At 44.7% G+C, this 21,161-nt stretch overlaps 1 protein-coding gene across 1 annotated transcript in view; it reads right to left on the bottom strand.

Moving 5' to 3' along the window:
* LOC120921201 (cytochrome c oxidase assembly protein COX16 homolog, mitochondrial) overlaps nucleotides 1–21,161 on the bottom strand; it is a 126,695-nt gene that overhangs the window by 61,712 nt on the left and 43,822 nt on the right. The window contains exon 3 of the mRNA XM_040333922.1: nucleotides 18,738–18,803. Coding sequence (XP_040189856.1) covers nucleotides 18,738–18,803 — 66 coding nt within the window. The remainder of the gene's footprint in view (nucleotides 1–18,737; nucleotides 18,804–21,161) is intronic.

The raw sequence follows: 21,161 nt of genomic DNA on the forward strand, positions 1-21,161 counted from the left end.
AGCTTACATATTTATTTCTTCATGGGTTGCCTTTAAAATGTATTACTGTGTGAAGCCCTAATGTTCCCTATTTACCTCCATACTCCTCAGGTTATAAGCCAACGTGTTATGAAAACCCTTCAGCTGTGCAGGGAAACATGGTAGACAAGTTTAATACCTGGCACTAACTATATGAAGTTATGAATATTAATGGGGATTTTGGAGTTCAGGGCTGGCTGCAAACACAAACAACTCTTCCCTGATGTGCAGGAGCATATAATACACTGTGTGCACAATTCTTAGTCAAGTTGTATTTTTGAGGATTAATTTCATTATTGAACAACTACAGAATATTTAAGAAAGTAAAAGTGAGGTTTTGGCTTTCTAAGTAGAATATCTCTGTTCAATCATTGGTATATGTGTGCAGAATCATCATGCAATTGAAATAAAAATGTTCTCACTTGTTTATTTTCATCCGTTAAAGTAAAAATAATAAATAAACAACTCAAAATGTACAAATATATCTGACAGAAAAAAAAAATCAGTGACCAATATATCTAGCCTTCTTTTCAAAAAACAATCATATGGAGTCTGTCAGTTTCTAGATCTGCTGACGACCAACTTTTTGTGCAGCAGCAACCACAGCCTCCCAGACACAGTTCAGAGAGGTGTACTGTTTTCCTTCACCGTAAATCTCTTGTTTAAGAAGGGCTCACAAGTTCTCAATAGGTTTTGGGTCAGGTGAGGAAGAGGCCGTGTCATTCTTTCATCTTTAAGTCCTTTACTGGCTAGTCATGCAGTGGAGTACTTCAATAAATGCTTTGGACCATTGTCCTGCACAAATATCGGGGTCTTCTTGAAAGATACAGACTTTTTCCTGTACAGCTGCTTGAAGAAAGTGTCTTCTAAAAACTGGCAGTAGGTTTGGGAGTTGATTTTGAGTCCGTCTTCAACCCAAAAAGGTCCAACTAGCTCATCTTTACCAATACCAACCCATACCGGTACCCCACATCCCACCTTGCTGGTGTCCCGAGTCGAAGTGGAGCTCTGTGCCCATTACTGATCCATCCACAAGCCCATCTAGCTGGTCTGTCATGAGTCACTCTCATCAGTCCATAAAACCTTTGAAAATCTGTCTTCAGATATTTCTTGGCCCAGTCTAAGTTTCAACTTATGTGTCTTGTTCTGTGGTGGTCGGGTTTCAGCCTTCCTTACCTTGGCCGTGTGTGAGCACTGAACACTTTACACTCCAGGTAGGTTACAGGAATATGAAAGACCAGGAGGATAATGACTTCCCGGTAGCGTCACGTTAGGTTCTTCTCTAATTTTAGACATTTAATTTGCGTCTTTTTTTCTCAACAAAGTTTTTGCCTGAAGAAAAGAAGCTGCCTAAGAATGATGCACACCTTGATATAGGGTGTTGATCTCCTTAGGACCCACCCTCCTTCATTAAACAAATACACATCACCTGATATGCTTAAATCCAAAAAGCATTGAAGTTTATACAGCTTGGAGTTGGACAATAAGCTTAAAAATTATGATTTGGTAAAAATATTCACTTGCCTAATAATTATGCACATAAGCCCGGATTCACATACATCGGCGCATATTTATGCCGCCGTAGCGTATCTCCTTTATGCTACGCCGACGCAGCTCAGAGAGGCAAGCACTGAATTCACAAAACCAGTGCTGCCAAAACTGCGCTGGGTTTCCTAGGCGTAAGTCGGCGTATGTGGAAGTGGGCGTGAGCCATGCAAATGAGGCGTGACCCAATGCAAATGATGGGCCGAGCGCCAGACAGATACGTATAATGAACGGCGCATGCCAGTGCACATGCTCAGAATCACGTCGGAACTACTCCCTAAGATACGTCGGATCACTGCCTATGGCGTGAATGTAACCTACGCCTAGTCATATTCACGTCCTACGTAAACTACGTCGGCTTGTGTTCCCTGGTGAAAAAAAGGATATAGGTGTCACCTAAATATGTAAGCAAAAAACCAAAGTCTCACCACATCCCTAAATTAGAACTAATTTGTATACCCCCCAAGGGGGGTGTGTTTCCTTGGTGGGACTTTAAACTTGGGAGACTGGTTAATAAATAAAAAAATAGAAAACTAACTGGTCATCAATTTGTATCAAAAAATGTATCAAATTTTATTAAATATTGTTGTTTGTAGACAACACATATAGGTCAATATTACAACGTTAGATAAAAGCATCCAAAGGACCAAAAAGGGAAGGAAATGCAACCTAGGACACACCAAGGTCAGCAGCGTTTAACAATGGTGATAACAAAACATAAAAGAAAAAATAAAAAATTATTATAGCGACAGAAAATGCAAAGAGACCCTCAATGAACTGTCTATTGAGTAGAGACAGTTGTGCCAACGTTTCGAGGCTATGGAGAGTAATGCCTCTTCATCAGGGCAAGGGTAGTGCAGGGCTGTCGCAGTACAATCGGTTGGAGTACATGCAATCTCTCTCAAGAGGAGATAGAAAGTACTGTCTTACCAGTTAAGACAGTGTATCCAAAGGTCATTAAAACAAGTTTGTTCAAAAAATTGTCCTCGTGTGGGAGACAAATAGTCTGCAGGTACTGTCAGAGTAGAGACAGGATCATGGAATGGTTAAACCAATGAAGGTGGACCATAATGCATTGTACGAAGACAAACTCAGGCAGGCTGCCACTTCTATAGATTTATATCGCCTCAGTGTGTAAACAGAGACCCATCAAGGAAGACCTCCCCCGGGGGAAGGTATAGAATATAGTATAAGAGCTGGCTACTAGCCTTGGTGAAGAGGCTGGATATTAATCCAAAAAACGAGGATTTGTGACCAGTGATCTACTAAGTGGTCACTGATCCTCTTATTGCAGCAGCCCAGGGAAGACTGTGTTCCCTGGTGCAGCCATTTGCATGGATGCTGCTGAGTTACACCACCTTTATGGGGCATAACTTTACGCCGGACGTATGACTTTACGCGCACTGCGTCGGACGGACATTTGTGAATCGGCGTATCTCCCTCATTTCCATATGTGAATAGAAAATCAATAGGAAAATACGTCCAGCGTAAATATGCGCCCACTCTACGCCGGCGTAGGCAAGTTACGTCGGTCGGAAGAAGCCTATTTTCAGGCGTATCAGTTTCAGAGTCCGGCGCATAGATACGACGGTGCATATTTGCACTTACGCGGCGTATCTGGAGATACGTCGGCGCAAGTTCTTTGTGAATCCGGGCCATAGTGTATATTTACCCCTGAAACATGCTGACTGGTTTATTTCAACCATTAAAATTTGGCCATTTTTACATCTGGCCTTTCGTTGGACATCAGAATTGGCACTCCTTACATTCACTTAATTTAATGATACCCAAGGATCCACTTTGACTCAAGAGCTGCCTTTGTCACTTGTAACCTGAGCTTTAAATCTGCGCCATTAAGCTCTTGCCTAGATGGGCAAGGAAGGCCCCGATCCAAAAGGTCTTACAATCCACAGGACATAAAGTGTTAAATGATCATAGCTGAGAGGCAAACCACTTGGGTGAAAGATGCCGTATATACTCGAGTATAAGCCGACCGAGTATAAGCCGAGGCACCTGATTTTACCACAAAAAAATGGGAAAACGTATTGTCTCGAGTATAAGCCTAGGGTGAGAATGCAGCAGCTACTGTAAGCGGAAAAGAGGGTCAACAATGCCCATTTGCACGCTTCACTGTGCCCATTGCAACCTCACTGTGTCCATTACCTCACTGTGTCCATCCTCACTTTGCCCATTACAACCTCACTGTGCACATTGCAGCATACCTGAAATTCTTGACAGGCTGCGCTGCGGGCGTCTATTTTTTTAAAACTCGCAGCTTCCTCCTGGTCTTGTCCCATTCCGTGAAAGGCGTTTGACACTGTGTTCAGTGTTCCGCCTATCACAGATGTTCTTTCATCCTCGGACTTTCCCAGCAGACACCGTGTTCAGTGTTCAGTCAATCATGGACGTTCTTTCATCCTCGGACAAGAGAAGGTTTGTGATAGGCAGAACACTGAACACAGTGTCTGCTGGGAGTCCGAGGATGAAAGAATGTCCGTGATAGGCGGAACAATGAACACAGTGTCAAATGCCTATCACGGGACGGGACCAGGAGGAAGCCGCAAGTTTTAAAAATGGACGCCCAAGGTACAAACTGACTCGAGTATAAGCCAAGAGGGGTATTTTCAGCCCTAAAAAAGGGCTGAAAAACTCAGCTTATACTCGAGTATATACAGCAATAAAAGCACTGAGATGCTAGGAACAGAATTAGACAAGCCTTTTCGGTCAGAGTTTAAGGCCCCAGTTGTGCATTTCTTAAAACTATTTTTGTAATAGGGTCACGTCAATCGCTTTAGCAAGGCAGCTTTTATTGTATTTTAATGAACGGAGACTTCTGTTTTTCTCTACAATACTATGCATAAAAATAAAATTGCCGGACAGTGAAAGGGAGTCAGACAATAAGCCAGTATGCAATATTGGTGTAACAACCCAGTAAGACCCAGCTAAGACCAGCAGGCCGCCGCTGAGCAGGAAAGGTGTGTAACAAACCATTTGTGGCAGCTCTGGATAGCAGGCCGAAGGCTTTGTGAACGCGCTCTAGTTAAATAAGATCTAATATGAGCTTCTAGCAACAATCCTGACAACAAACCACAGCACATGATGCATTGAGACAGTCATTGTGACAAGAGCATTTTTTTTTTCTATTATTTGATTATTTCACAGGAAGGGGGTAATGGTGACACAGAGAAAAACAGGGAAATGAGTACACTAATGAACACATGCAACTTACTAGACTAACCAGAGTGTGATGAAAAAGGTTATATATCACACTGGTGCCACAACGCATAATAATTGTGACAAATATCGTCTGGTTCAGGGAGTTGGGCTCTGAGTTGGTGACAGATCATCCCATCTGCCAGCGTGCTTTCCCTCTTCAGAGATAATAGATGGTAATGCAAGGCAGCAGCAGCAGAAGCAAGTCATCAGCCAGCATGCTCAGGAAGAATTAAGAGAGGAATGTCCACTGACATGAAAATGTATTTTAAGTGTGTACACAAGTTCATCTGCGTACATACAAAAGAGATGATATACCCAACTCTAGCCCACAAGACCAAGAAGCTTTAATTATAGGAAAATAAATTCAGGTGTAGCTGACCAAGCCATATGATCCCGTATAGCAAAATCTGGGCCTGTATGCAGCCCTCAAATACAGAAAATGTACACTCCAATAAACACTGGAAGATACACAGACAGATAAAGATTAGAAATGTCTGTTTTTAAATGGACAGTATGCAATACAGTATAACTATTCTTCCATGGCAATGGGTTGAATCTCTTATTTTTTCTCTTTTAATTTTAAACATTTATAAAGTGTTTAAAACACGTTCGCTCGTGTTTATTTACTCCATTTTGTTAACTGATAAAAAATAAACTATTAACACTTCTATTTCTGAAATAATGCTTAACATACAGTATTTTTTCACACTTTCCTAAAACTTTTGCACAGCACTGTACATTGTGCACCATCTTTGCCCATTGAAGAAGTGAATCCATTTCACAGGACACAGAGATAATAGTCCAAGTGTCGGTTATGATTCAACAAGTTAACTACTTCATTACTGGGCATTTAAACCCCCTTCATGCCCAGACCAATTTTCAGCTTTCAGCGCTGATGCATTTTGAATGACAATTGCACGGTCATACAACACGGTACCCAAATTATGGGCCAAATTCTCAAAAGAGATACGCGTACTTAACTAAAGTTTTCTAAATTTACACGGCGCGTATCTTTGCGCCCGATCTTCAAAACGAGTTGAGCCTAGATTTCCGGATTTTCAGTCCTACCTAAAATAGTTACACCTGCGCATCCCCGGGCGCAAATTACGCTAGTCTCGCCGCTGTTTTTGATAGGCAAAGATGCAAATGAGGGAGTTAGGGCGATTCTCAAAATTAGGTGTGTGTGGCGTATTTTCCGCCCTGTGCGCACCTGTTAGTTTCCCTGTGTAAATTTCCACATTATAAAAGCAGCCCTAATTTTACACATGCCGTGGAAGGGTTTGCTGAAGGTAGTGACTAGAGCTATAGTTGTGAAGGATCTGTCTGGAAAAATGCCTGGGGCATCAATGATTCTGACGGCACTTGCCACCTTACAGGCACAAAGGAGGAGGAGGGCACAGAGGAGGAGGATGAGGGCACAGGAGAGAGTTTATCGGCCACGGCGTGATCTGTTTCAAATGCCAGATTATGAGGTGTATGGCAACTACAGGTTTGATAGGGAAGCCATCCTGGAGATCACCCAACTACTTCAGGAGGATCTTATCACCCCAACCAGACGCTCCCATGCCCTGACACCTCTACATAAAGTGATGGCAACCCTCCATTTTTTTATCCAGTGGCTCATTCCAGCGTGCATCTGGAGGTCTGGCTGGGATGGTGCAGTCGACAATGAGCCGATGTGTCCATCAGGTGGTCCCTGCCATACTGCGGCGCATGACCAACCAATTTGTCAAGCCCACCCAGGAGGAGCAGCGTCTGCAAGCCATGACTGACTTTTACAGCATTGCTGGCTTCCCAAGGACCATCGGGGCGATAGACTGCACCCATGTGGCACTACAGCCCCCCCATGAAACTGAACACCTGTTCAGAAACAGAAAAGGGTGGCATTCCATCAACGTCCAGATGATTGTAGATGCCCACGGCCTCATCTGGCACGTTTGTGCCAAGTTTCCAGGGTCGTGCCACAAGTTTTATTCTACGGCAGACCAAGATCTACCAAGACTTGGAGATGAACGTTTATGGAGACAGCTGGCTGATTTGTGAGTGACATTGGTGTCAGGTATGCCCCCCCCCCATGATGCAGACATCACAAGGGGCACATGCATGACTAATATCCTCCTGTCTTTTCCCTTACAGGTGACTCTGGATATGCGTTGGGACCCCACCTGATGACCCCCTTTAGGAACCCCCAAACACCCGGAGAACGGAAATTCAACGAGGTGCACATCCAGACCCGGTCAATAGTAGAGCGGACATTTGGCCTTCTCAAGTCCAGATTCAGATGCCTTGACAAGACTGGGGGTACACTCTTGTATTCCCCAGACTTTGTCTGTCAAATTATTGGGGCATGTTGCATCCTCCATAATTTTGCTCTGAGAAGGGGCCTGCATGTTGAGATATGTCCTGACCTAACCCCCCACCCAGGCAATCCCACCCCCCCCCCAACCACCTCTACCCGGTCTGCTGAGGGCCAGGCAATAAGGAGACAACTGGCTGAAGGCATCTTTGCCCAGTAAATGGACCTTAATTATCTTTATTTTTTTGCTTTGCCAACAAAAAAATCACAGAGATTATGTGACCTTTAAAAATTTACTTTGCACATAAAATGCACATTACTTATATGTCAATGAGAATGTCTTTTTTTATACAAAACACACATTAATTATCTCACAATGAGAATGCATGAATGCACGCCACTGTGGTCCCTAGCACAGACACATCACATGCACATCGAATTGGATTAGATCCAAGTACCCCCCCCCTTTGGTACTTGGGAGCAGTAACGCCCCGCCACTGCTCCAATTATGTCACTGTGCATTTATACACCATTCAGGAACCTGGGATGACTTCTCCCTGGTCCTGGGGATCCCTACTCCACCAAAACTGAGGGTGACACCCTTATGTTATCAGGAATGCCACCCCCCCACATTCACACATCATTCACACACATAAACCAAATCATAAGTACAGTATAATAAAAAATAAAAAAAATAAAAAGTACCCCTGCAACTTACTGATGTTGCCGAGTGCTCCTTTTGGGCTGACCACGGGCACGGGCACGGCCACGGCCGACTGGGGGATCTTCACGGGGGGGGGGGTCTGTGCAGGGGAGGGAGTCTCTTCACGGGGGGGGTCTGTGCAGGGGAGGGAGTCTCTTCACGGGGGGGGTCTGTGCAGGGGAAGAAGGAGCCTCCCCTGGTGTCTGTCCTCCTGCTGGCCTGCCCTCCAAGGCCACGGCTATCCTTGTCAGACAGGCAGTCATGTCAGCCGTATTAGCCTGGCCAGCCCGGGTATTGGCCTGCACAGCCCGGGTATTGGCCTGCACAGCCTGGGTCAGGGCAGTCACCTCCTGGGCCACGCCTGTTGTGGCGTTCCTCAGGTCCCACAAACACGTGATGACCCCCACTGAGTTGGTGGCCACGTCACCCAGTGACTCCCTCATTAAACCCAGGCTGTGCTCCACCTTGTCATTGTCATTGTTTTTTTAATTTCACCCAGACTGCGGGTCTGCCGGGCATTGTCCCTCAGCAGACTGACCGGCAGACGCACAAACCCCCCCCTGGTTTCCGGGGTCGGCCTCCTACTTGCCCCTGAGGCTTGTGGCCTTGGAGGAGGGGTTGGAGTGACCCATGGGGGCTGCTGCATATTGGAGGAGGGTTGGGAGGGGCCACCCATGATGGTGGCCTGACTGCTGGGCGCCTCTGGGGTACCCTCAGGGGATGACTCAAAGGTCCTATCTTGGCCCATCAGGATTTGCTGGCCAATATCAATATTCTCATCTTCCTCCCCCTCATCCTCCTCCCACTCAAAATCCAAATTAGGGGAGTTGTGGGCACTCCCCTCCCATGGCGAATCCTGCCCTTCTTGGGACTCTGCATCAGCCTGTCTTGGGGGTGGTGCAGCAGCCTGCCCTGATGGGCCAGCAACCTCCTGCCCTGATGGGGCTGCCACCTCCTGCCCTGATGGGGCTGCCACCTCCTGCCCTGATGGGGCTGCCACCTCCTGCCCTGATGGGGATGCCACCTCCTGCCCTGATGGGGATGCCACCTCCTGCCCTGATGGGGCTGCCACCTCCTGGGCTCATGACCCAGCAACCTCCTGGGCTGATGGGGCTGCAATCTCCTGGCCATCTGGGGAGGACACAAAACAATCACAGGTTGGTGGATCCACACACTTGGCACATCTTCCCTTCCCCCACCCACACATGCTAATCACCAGATAGAAAATAAAAAAAATTACCTGTCCTCACAGGAGGATCTGAGTCAAAGCCAGGCAGGCCCACCACCTGCTGTGGGTGGAAACACTGGGCCACTGCCCATTCCTCCTCACTCATCCTGACTGGGCAGGGTCCCCCTCCTCCAGTGCCCCTGGTATGGGCATGCAGCGTTGCCAGCTTGTTCCGGGACACGCTCTTCAAATCGTTTATTTATTTTTTGAACTCCAGCGATGGTCCTGGTCTCCTCCCCCCCCCCCCCGCCGCATTGATCCGATCGGTGATCTTTTTAAGGATCTCCTTCCTCCTGGCCGGGGTGGTGTTGTGGCTCTCAGGGCCATGGAGAAAACGCCCATATTTTATGACGCCCTGAGCAAGAATATGCTTCTCTGCCACTGTAAAATTTAGCTTCCTGCGCTTGGTGGCCATGACAGACAACACCCAGCAACAGGAAACTCACCCAAAAAACAATCAACAATACACACACAACAAAGAAAAAAAAAACAAGCAAAAAAAAAAAAAAAAAAAACACAAACAGACAGCTACTATAAATTCAAAAACAAACAGGCAAAAAAGGGAAACAAAAAACAATCACACACCAAAAAAGAAACACTTATCAAAAACAAACAGGCAAACAATCAAAACAAATAACAAATTCTCAAAAACAAACACCAACTATACTCTACAACTCCTCAACAACTTTTCTCACAAACAAATCTTACCAACAAACACTGACAAACGTTCAAAGCAGAAGCAACTTGCTTTAGGAAGGGAACACAGGGAAATACTTTTGCAAGGGAAGTGTGTTTGACTGGGGCTATTTAGACACAGGGCGATCCTCAAACTAAGTACGCTTGGCCTTTTACCTATCTCACTGAATGAATGAATGAATGAAAAACTTATAAAGCGCGGCGCATGCGAACTGAATCGCTTCTGGGCGCTAGTTGTTCGTGTCTCATGACATCAAAAGAGCAGAGTTTTGATCCGTCTTCTGAAAGTCAGGTGGTTTTCCTCCAACCGAATGCTGGTTGGTAAAGCTTTCCATAGTCTAGGACCCTGAAAAGCAAACCTTCTTTCTCCTTTGGACTTGTATTTGGTTTTTGGTACCCTGACCAGATTTTGGTCGATGGATCGCAGAACGCGATTCTAATTGTGAGGTTCTATCTTGTCGCAAAGATATTGCAGAGCCTTCCCATGGATGCACTTATGTGTCAGGCAGAGTGCTTTAAATGCAATTCTGTCTTTTACTGGCAGCCAGTGAAGGGTTCTCAACGAAGGTGAGATTGATTCCCATTTTTTTTTCCCAGTCACCAGTCTGGCGGCCGTATTCTGAACGACTTGCAGACGGGAGATTTGGTACTTTGGGAGTCCGAGGTACAGGGCGTTAGCATAGTCCAGTCTGGAATTCACGATTGTTCCCACCACGACTGCTACGTCTTCTTTGGGGATAAATGGAATAAGTCTGCGTAGTAGGCGCAACAGATGGTGCGCTCCGCTGACTACTGACCCTATTTGTGCGTCCATTGTCATGAAGGTGTCGAAGATGACCCCGAGAATTTTGACTTTGGAGCTAGGGGTGATGATTTGGCCCAGAATGGGCGGGGGTGTCCAGGTTGTTGCCAGTTGACTCTTTCGGCTGGCGTGAAACATAAGGAGTTCTGTTTTTGAACTGTTGAGTTTAAGATAACTCTTAGTCATCCAGTTTTCTATCAAAGAGAGACATTTCTCTAAACTGGGATGATGATCCTTTTTGTTGCAAAGTTCTGCACATGCCCAGTGAGGTCCAGATTCGTGCGCGCATGCGCAGTATGGCCGGCCCTTCATTTGCATGGGGTCACGGCTCATTACAATGAAGCACGCCCACTTCATTCCCACTTGCCATAACCACGCCTTACGCCTTGGAATTTAGGTTAAGGATGGCGCAATTTTGTGCGCAAATGCGCTGAGGATATGGCACTTACGACACCAACTTAGGGCGCCGTAACTTAAATGACATAAGTTAGGTAATACTAAATTTGCACAGCTTTTTGAGAATTTGGCCCAATATTTTTATAATTTTTTCCCCACAAATAGAGCTTTCTTTTGGTGGTATTTGATCATCTCTGCAATTTTTATTTTTTGCGCTATGAACAAAAAAAAGTAGGGTTGTCCAGATACCGATACTAGTATCGGTATCGGGACCGATACCGAGTATTTGCGGGAGTACTCGTACTCGCGCAAATGCTCCCGATACCTAAATAGAATACTTTTTTTGTATTTATCAACATGTTCTATGAAAATTCTTTGAGTTTTTTACTACTGCGTGACAAGCAAATAAAACATTTTTATTCATTTTTACTCATTTTTATTCTTTTATAATGTCTTGAGTTAGAGTTCTTCATAATTCTAAAGAAAATATCCTTAGTCTGTATTGTGGTTTGAAAACTGTCACATGACATTTAAAAAAAGTATCGGTATTCGGTATCGGCGACTACATGAAAAAAAGTATCGGTACTTGTACTCAGTCCTAAAAAAGTGGTATCGGGACAACCCTAAAAAAAAGACAGAAAATTTGGGAAAAAAAACATAATACTTTTTTCCTTTTTGTTATAATATCCCAAATTTAAAAAAAAAAAAAAAAAAATTCCCTCGGTTTAGGCCAAAACATATTCTTCTACATATTTTTGTTAAAAAAATAAAAAAATCGCAATAAGCGTATTTGATCGGTTTGCGCAAAAGTTATAGCCCCTACAAAATAGGGGATAGATTTATTTTTTTATTTTTTACTAGTAATGGCGGCGATCTGCGATTTTTAATTTTTTTGTCAGGCCTGCGATATTGCAACGGACATATCGGACACTTTTGACACAAATTTGGGACCATTCAAATTTATACAGCGATCAGTGCTATAAAAATGCACTAATTACTGTATAAATGTGACTGGCAGTGAAGGGGTTAACACTAGGGGGTGAGGAAGGGGTTAAATGTGTATCCTGGGTGTGTTCTAACTGTGTGTGGAGGGGGACTGACTGGGGGAGGTGACCGATGCTGTGTCCCTATGTACAAGGGACACAGCATCGGTCTCCTCTTTCCCTGACAGGACGTGGAGCTCTGTGTTTACACCCATGTGACGCCGTCGTATCTCCTCTGTGAATCTGGCCTTCTGTCTTTTAGCCAGTTTTCTGTCCATTTACAAACTGATATTTCCAATCCTGTAGACTTTACCTTACACATGAGCCGTGTGTGCGGAACTGTATCGAACGCTTTTGCAAAATCCAAGTATACCACATCCACCGCCACCCCTCTGTCCAAGGTTTTACTTGTCTGATAACTTTCATGAATTTATGCCGTCTGTTGCTTAAAACATTTTTTTCCAGCAAGAACTCATCTATGTGGTCTTTTATTAATCTCTCCAGTATCTTCCTGACTATAGAAGTTAAACAGATCTATAGTTACTTGGTAAAGACTTTGTTCCCTTTTTAAACATAGGCACCACATTGGCCCTGCGCCAATCCAGTGGTACTGTTCCCGTCATTAATGAGTCTCTAAAAATTAGATACAATGGCTTTGAAATTACAGAGCTCAATTATTTTAGGATCCGTGGGTGGTCCAGGTGCTTTATTAACCTTTATTCTGTCTAAATATTTCTGGAGCATATCACTTTTGAGCCATTGTGGATCATTTGGGGCTGTGTTAATACCATCCCCATTACGGACATGAGCTTCCCCATGCTCCGTTGTATACACAGAGCTGAAGAAAGTATTTCATAAATTAGCCTTCTCTGTGTCCCCAGTGACCCACTCTAGATTATTTTGTAAAGGGCCTACATGCTCAGACTTGACCTTTTTACTATTAATATATTTGAAGAATTTTTGGGGGTTTGTCCTACTAACTTTTGCAATCTGTCGTTCGTTTTGAGTTTTTGCATCCTTGATTTCCTTTTTACACATTCTGTTATATTCTTTGTAACATTTAAATGACACTAGTGTTCCTTCATTTTTATATTTTTAAAAAGATCTTTTCTTACAGTTTATAACTTTTTTAACTTTGGCCGTGAGCCACATAGGTTTTAATGTTAGCCTTTAAAACTTATTGCCCATGGGAATAAACTTTGAAGTGAGTTCACAAACAGTCTTTTTGAAGAATTCCCATTTCTGTTCTGTGCCCATTGATATCAATATTCTCTCCCAGTCCAAGTCCTGGAGAGCAGCCCTCATCCTTGGAAAATTAGCTCTCTTGAAATTAAGTCTTTTTATCTTTCCCGCATGTGATGTTTGCCTCAGCTAAGATCAAATGAAATCATGTTATGGTCACTGCTACCCAGGTGTTTCTTTATCTTAACATTAGTAATATGCTCTGCATGGTTTGAGATCACAAGGTCCAACAGAGCATCATTCCTAGTTGGGACCTCAATAAACTGGAACATAAAATTGTCCTGTAATAGGTTTATAAATCTTTGCCCTTTAACGGTCCCAGCAATGCCATTACTTCAGTCAATTTCTGTGTAGCTAAAATCCCCCATTATGATCACTGTCCCAGCCCTTGCAGCCCTTTCCATCTGTGCAAGGAGCCAAGTCTCCACCTCCTCATTAACATTGGGTGGTCTATAACAAACCCCAATGATTAACTTTGAACTATGCACATCTGTATGCAGTTCCACCCATAATGCTTCAGACTCATCACACTCTCTATCCACTTCTCACATAGAGACAGACCCCTCCACCTTTCCTTTTTACCCTGTCTTTCCGAAAGAGTGCATAGCCATGTGAGGAATGAAGCCAAGTTTCAGCAATACCGATTACATCATAGCTCTCTTGATGTACCAGAGCTTCCAACTCACCTATTTTGCTTGGCAGACTTCTGGCATTGGTGAACAAACACTTTAAAGCATTAATATATTTTTACCGGTCACATACTATCCTCTTGGGTGTTCCGAAATTGCAACTAGGACTTGCTACTATACTTACCCTACCACTAATGCCCCTAATACTACCCTCTGGAATATGTTCCACGCTGACCATCTCTATCTCTGGACCCTCCCCCCATTGCCTAGCTTAAAAACTCCTCTAAATTTTTGGCCATCTTTATTCCCAGCTGATCTGCACCCTCCTCATTTAGGCCCCATGTACACAGAACGCTGCTAAACATCCGTTCAGAGACGTTAGACACTTTTTTCAACTGCCCCTGACCTCATTCAATGTTATCCTATGTGAGCATGTACACAGTCTTGTTTTTTGCCATTTTTAGGCAGTTGCGATTAACATTGTTCTTTCAAAGCAAAAAAATGGGTTCAGACGCCGAAGATTTCCATGTTTCAGATGCCAAACGCTGCTAAACGTGGCTTGAGGAAAAGAAGGCTAGGACAGCCGCACTCCAAAAAAGTCCTGGTTTACTAAAAATTAATCACAAAACAGCATGCCACTTCGTGCTTATTCATAGCTAAGTTATAGTGCGAAACGTCAGCTTGTTTCTGTTCTTTGGCCGTGGCATGCTGTTTTGTGATTAATTTTTAGTAAACCAGGACTTTTTTGGAGTGCGGCTGTCCTAGCCTTCTTTTCCTCAAACCTGCATTATTATTGCATTGCCTGCACCCACGGTTCGGATCTAAGGGTAGTGGTTCTCTGGTTTCCCTGAGCGGTTATCTCTTTTTTTTAATCTCATTACGGACGCTGCTAAACGTGGCAACCTGCGTTTAGCAGCCTTTCGTTTAAAGGTGTTTTCCGTTTTTGCCCATTTAAAAAACGCTTCTAAAACGCAAATGCAACTAAGCGCAAGCATGTAAAACGCAGCTTAATGGACGTTTTAAACGTAGGTTACTATCTGTCAAGTTAAATCATTCAGGAGCAGTTGTAAAAACGTCCCGTGTACATGAAGCCCAAGGTGCATTCCGTCCCTTCTTTAGTACTGGTTATCGACTGAGAAGTCGGTCCAGTCCTCCGGGAACCCAAACCCCTCCTTACTACACCAGCTCTTCAGCCACTTGTTTACATCCCTAATCTCCCTCTGTCTTTCTGGTGTGGCTCAATGTACCTGAAGTATTCCCGAGAAGGAGGTCCTTTTCCTCAATTTAGCTCCCAAGTCCCTAAAATCGTTCTTTAGGACACTCCATCTGCCTCTGACTTTGTCATTGGTGCCAACGTGCACCATGACAGCTGGGTCTTTCCCAGTCCCTCTCAGTGATCTGTCCACCAGATCTGTGATTATGACCACTTTACCTGTCAGTGGTCATAATGTGATGGCTAATAAGTGAATACAGTAGTTGTGTTTGTTAAGGCACTTCCTGTTATGGGGTGTCAATGGTCTACCATATGTGCTCCTGTGTTATTCTGTTACATGCACCCTTGTTTAAAACTACAAGGGGTCGTGCCAATGTTTGAAATCAGCAGCAATGAGTTTTAAAATGGATAAAAAATAAAAAAAAAAGGTGAAAACAGTATCGATTCTTTACCAAACAATTTCATTGGTAGTTGGCCACTGTACCAAAACTGTCAGTGCTTGCACCCGATTCATGTACCTGTCACAGATGGTGGTGCCGGGCACTGAGTTCAGAGTGCCCAAACTGGACATTCTTTCCTCAGTGCTCTCCTTCCCTCCCCGGCCATTGTGCCGGTCACACAGACAAGCACATGGCTGAGTTGTTTTGAAGTAGGGGTGGGCAGAGCCTGATGAGGAACTGAGAGACAAGACATCAGGTTCATGAGTCTGTAGGCTTGCAGCGCACAGCAGTGTATGGATCCACAGCCCCTATTCAGTTCAATAATATCTTGCAAATCCATCCACTGCTGTCAGCTGTCAATCAACAGCCAGACGGGCCTATTGAGGACTAGTCTCTTGTTTACCCATGAGGCTTCACCCACTTGGTCACAAAAGTAATTTCCCAAATATTGCCATCATCACTATTCCTGGCCCCTTTGCTTATAATTAGCTTGTGGTCGAGGGAATCTAACTGACAACAGCTAAAGAGGCCAGGGATACCGTACTGTGCGGGAAGCAATCACATTCATGACAGCTTCCCAGCACAGAAATGCCTGGTCCGCCAGTACAAAGTTGGTCTTAATGTGATAATAAAGTCTGTTTTTTTTTTTTCATGTAAAAATTACAAACATGTTACACTTACCTGCTCTGTGCAGATGATTTACACAGAGCAGCCCAGATCCTCCTCTACCCGGGTCCCTTGCTGGCACTCCTGGCCCCTCCCTCCTGAGTGCCTCTACAACAAGCAGCTTGCTTATAGGGGTACCGGAGCCGAGGCTCTGTGTCCATTCAGACAGGGAGCCGTAAAATTGGCCCCGCTTCCTCTCTCCCCTCAGTGGCTAACTGACTTTGATTGACGGCAACGGGCGCCAATGGCTCCCTGCTGCTGTCTCAGCCAATGAAGAGGGAAGTTTCCGGACATCGATGGATCAAAATGGCCTCAGGTAAGTATTAGTAGGGGCTGAAGGGGGGCTGCTGCACACAGAAGGTTTCTTAACTTAATGCATAGAATGCATCTGACTTTAGAACCACTTTAATTACCACTAGCTTCTTAATCTGTGAACTGGCGGTAATTCTTTAGGAATCTGTAGCTGCCATGGAGTAGCTGCGACAGATTCTAGTTAAAACTACCTGGAATTGTCGCTTTGGTGGTGATGACACCGAAACTGGTGCAAATGCTTGCCTGAATTAGGAGCAGATAGTTCTAAAGAAAACTACCACTAGAAAGGTGCTGTTCAGGCTCTTTTTGAATTTCCCAGATTGCATTTTAGGAAACGAAATATCATCCAGTTATAGTTTAGATGTACTATAAAACACAGATTCTACTATGTAAACCTGGCTAAATGTTTATAGGTAATCCCCTTATTACACCTGGCTTATACTCATGCATGAGAAACAAAACAAAATATAAACAATAAAAAATAAACATATAAATGTGTAATCCAGTTAAATAAAGCTAGAGATGGAGGAAGTCCTGCCAAGATGGGTATAAGCCGGTCACACGCAAACATTGGCAACTCTCCCACATTAATGAACAGGAATGAATAATCGTATACTATAACTGAAGTATAAGGAAAATGTATATCATAGACAAAAGGGAAAAAGCTGCAGTAGTCAAGAAAATAGGATTTTTGTACTCCATTTCTCTGAGTTCATGGACGGACACAGCATCCTTTGACAGTAGGGTTATGCACCTTCCTTCCAGGAGAGTTTAAACTCTCCTGAAGGAAGCGGATATAACCCTAAGGTCAAAGGCTGCTGTGTCCGTCCATGAACGGAAGAGAAATCTTTATTTTTTGTTATGTTTTTACTTTGTAATTACTTCTCTGTTTAACCCCTTATTAACTTTTAGATTACTCTAATCAGCCTTCTTTATTTACTTCTATTTTATAAACTATTGATAATTAAAACTTGTTTTTTTTTGTTTGAAGCACAGGGTATTATGTCTTATTTTATTGCCATCTTGTTTGATAACCTAATGTTAAGGGGTTGTAAATCTTTAAAATAAAAAAGTTCTTCAGATTCGTGCAGCTCTAGTTTAAACTGAGGCTCCATTCACACCTTGGCAACAAAACGCCCGACGCCGGACGCTCGTGCCGCTGGAGGGGAGAATTCCCATTGCTGTCTATGAGATGGCTCACATCTCATAGACGCCGTACGCCTGCCGCCTAAAAAAACAAGTCCCGGACCCTTTTTTTCAGGCGGCATTGGCGTTTGGCCATAGAAAGCAATGGGAAAGATTTGTTAAAAAAAAAAGTTACACGAATCGCTGCAAAATACGCCGCGTACGCGGCGTTACTTGTCGTGGAGGTGTGAATGCAGCCTGAGTCTAAAGCTTCAATGGCCTTTGTACTTTAAGGCCCCATACACACGAGAGGATCCATCCGCTGAAAAATCTCAGCGGATCGTTTTCAGCGGATGGATCCCCTGGTGTGTATGCTCCAGTGGATCTTTATCCGCGGATATTTCCGAATTCCAGCAGATAAAAATTTGTTGACATGCCAACAAATCAATCCGCTGGAATCGGATCCTACGGATCGATCCGCTGTTCTGTACAGACTCACCGGATCGATCCGTCCGAGGGGATCCCCCACATGCGTCGTAATGATTCGACGCATGCGTGGAATTCCTTATATGACTGCGTCGCGCATGTCGCCGCGTCATCATCGCGGCGACGGCGCGACACGTCATCGCCAGAGGATATCGGCGCGGATTTCGATTCGATGGTGAGTACACTCCATCGGATGGAAATCCGCGCAAATCCTCGAGAGGATTTATCCGCGGATACGGTCCGCTGGACCGTATCCGCGGATAAATCCTCTCGTGTGTATGGGGCCTAAGGTGCTCTTTGTGCAGCAACTCCCGATTTATATCAAAGGTTCAATTCACAATGGTTATTTAGCCTGCTCTGCTCCAAGTGAACAGTTTTAGAAAGCACTGGATCAACATGACTGCTATGAAAAAAGCATTTTCCGAAGGAGAGATATACCTTGGAAACCAACGTTATCCTCTTATAACTGAATGTGGAATTCCCTGCTTCCCCCACCCTCTCATCTCAGTGCAGGTGGTCCATGACTATATTCTATCTTAAGTCACAGGCCAGATGTTGGAGAAAAGAAAGCAAGTACAGAGACTCTGGATTCCTGTAGACATGTTGCGGTTCTCGGAATGTGGTGGGTTTTGTCTAATTTTAGTCGGTGTTTAACACACCCGTCTTGTGGTCTGAGGGGCTGAAAGAGAAAAGTCAAGTATTTCTCTGTGGGGCACACAGTAAATTGCTACTATTACATACCTCGTACTCCAATTCCAGGCTAGTCTTCTCTTTATTTTTAATCATCTCAGCAATGGCTGGGTCCACCTGAAATTTAAATAGAAATTAAATTCATATTTTTAAAACTATATATAACTTGTAGGCTTACAGTTTGAAGACATTTTCAGTACAACAAACACCTAAGTTTGCAGTCCTTTTTTACAAACATTTTATTAAACATAAAAAAGTACATACAGAAACAGACTGAATTGTACACTACACTAGGTTCAACTCACAAAGCTGTTTCTCTTGCTCAGATGTCATTCACAGGATATCATGTCTTACATACTGGAGCTCTTGTATAAAAAGTTTCAATCCACAAAAGGTTACTTGATCTGCTCTGTATTTTGTTTTTAGCCTTAACCATTTAAGCCCCGGACCAATATGCAGCTAAATGCCCAGAGGTGTTTTTACAATTTGGCACTGTGCTGCTTTAACTGGTAATTGCGCGGTCATGCAATGTTGTTCCCGAAACGAAATTTGCGGCGATCATCGATTTTTTTCGTGACTGCGACATTATGGCAGACACTTCGTACAATTTTGACACATTTTTGGGACCATTGTCATTTTCACAGCAAAAAATGCATTTAAATTGCATTGTTTATTGTGAAAATGACAGTTGCAGTTTGGGAGTTAACCACAGGGGGCGCTGAAGGAGTTAGGGTTCACCTAGTGTGTGTTTACAACTGTAGGGGGGTGTGGCTGTAGGTCTGATGTCATTGATTGTGTCTCCCTATAAAAAGGATGACACGATCGATGCAGCCGCCACAGTGAAGCATGGGGAAGCCGTGTTTACATACGGCTCTCCCCGTTCTTCAGCTCCGGGGAGCGATCGCGAGGGGGTGGCTAGAAACGAATAGCCGCCCCCTCATCCCAGATCGCTCCCACACGATTAACGACCGCCGTATGTACCGGGGGGGATCCCGATCGGACCCCCGACCCATGTCTAGGCAGCGACGTGCGGGCACTTCGTACTGCCTGTCCGTGACATTCTGCCGACGTATATGTACATGCGGCGGTCGTTAAGCGGTTAAGATACAAACAGCTAAGGCTAGGTTCACACCACGATTTTACCATCCGATAAACGGACCGTTAAATCGGATGGAATCGTATGTGACAAAATCGTATGTAATCGTATGTCCAAATTTTCACTAAAAAATCGGATCCTGATTTTAAATAATGTCTGGGAAAAAGAAGATTTTTGAAGTTATGGATATTCAGGGGAACCCCGCCGGCAATTTAAAACAAAAATGACGTGCGGTTCCCGGTAAATATCCATAACCAGACCCTTCAGGTCTGGTATGGATATTCAGGGGAACCCCGCCGTCAATTTAAAACAAAAATAACGTGCGGTTCCCCCTAAATATCCATAACCAGACCCATTATCCGAGCACGTTGACCTGGCCGGCCGCAGAAAAGAGGGGGGGACAGAGTGCGGCCCCCCTCTCTCCTGAACCGCACCAGGCCACATGCCCTCAACATGGGGAGGATGTCCCCATGTTGATGGGGACAAGGGTCTCATCCCCACAACCCTTGCCCGGTGGTTGTGGGGGTATGCGGGCGGGAGGTTTATCAGAATCTGGAAGACCCCTTTAACAAAGGGGACCCCCAGATCCTGACCCCCCCCCTGTGTGAAATGGTAATGGGGTACACTGTACCTCTACCATTTCACGAAGGAAGTAAAAAGTATTGTAAAAAAACACACTGACACAAAAGAATAAAGTCCTTTATTAAAAAAAAAAAAAAAAAAAAAATCCAGCGCTGAAAAATCCATTCGTTCCCGGCTTCCAGCGTTGTCCTGATCCTGCGACGGGTGCGGGTGATCTCCCGCGATGAGAAGATCCAGCGTCGGGTGATCTCCGCTCCGGCGATGTGAAGATCCATCCATCCGGCGCAGCAGCATCCCGGACCTCCTCTCACCGCTGGGCACAGCCCAGCGAATGAGCGGCTGAAGCGGTGACATTTCTTATATAGAGGAGGCAGAGCCACCCGTCACGTGACCCTGCCCCCTCTGACGTACCTCTGCTACGTCACTGGGGAAGACCATGAAGAGGAAAGACCTTTCCTCTGCTTGGTCTTCCCCAGTGAAATAGCAGAGGTACGTCAGAGGGGGCAGGGTCACGTGACGGGTGGCTCTGCCTCCTCTATATAAGAAATGTCACCGCTTCAGCCGCTCATTCGCTGGGCTGTGCCCAGCGGTGAGAGGAGGTCCGGGATGCTGCTGCGCCGGATGGATGGATCTTCACATCGCCGGAGCGGAGATCACCCGACGCTGGATCTTCTCATCGCTGGAGATCACCCGCACCCGTCGCAGGATCAGGACAACGCTGGAAGCCGGGAACGAGTGGATTTTTCAGCGCTGGAGTTTTTTTTTTTTATAAAGGACTTTATTCTTTTGTGTCAGTG

The sequence above is a fragment of the Rana temporaria genome, chromosome 13, assembly GCF_905171775.1.
Source record: "Rana temporaria chromosome 13, aRanTem1.1, whole genome shotgun sequence".
Taxonomy (NCBI): Eukaryota; Metazoa; Chordata; class Amphibia; order Anura; family Ranidae; genus Rana; species Rana temporaria.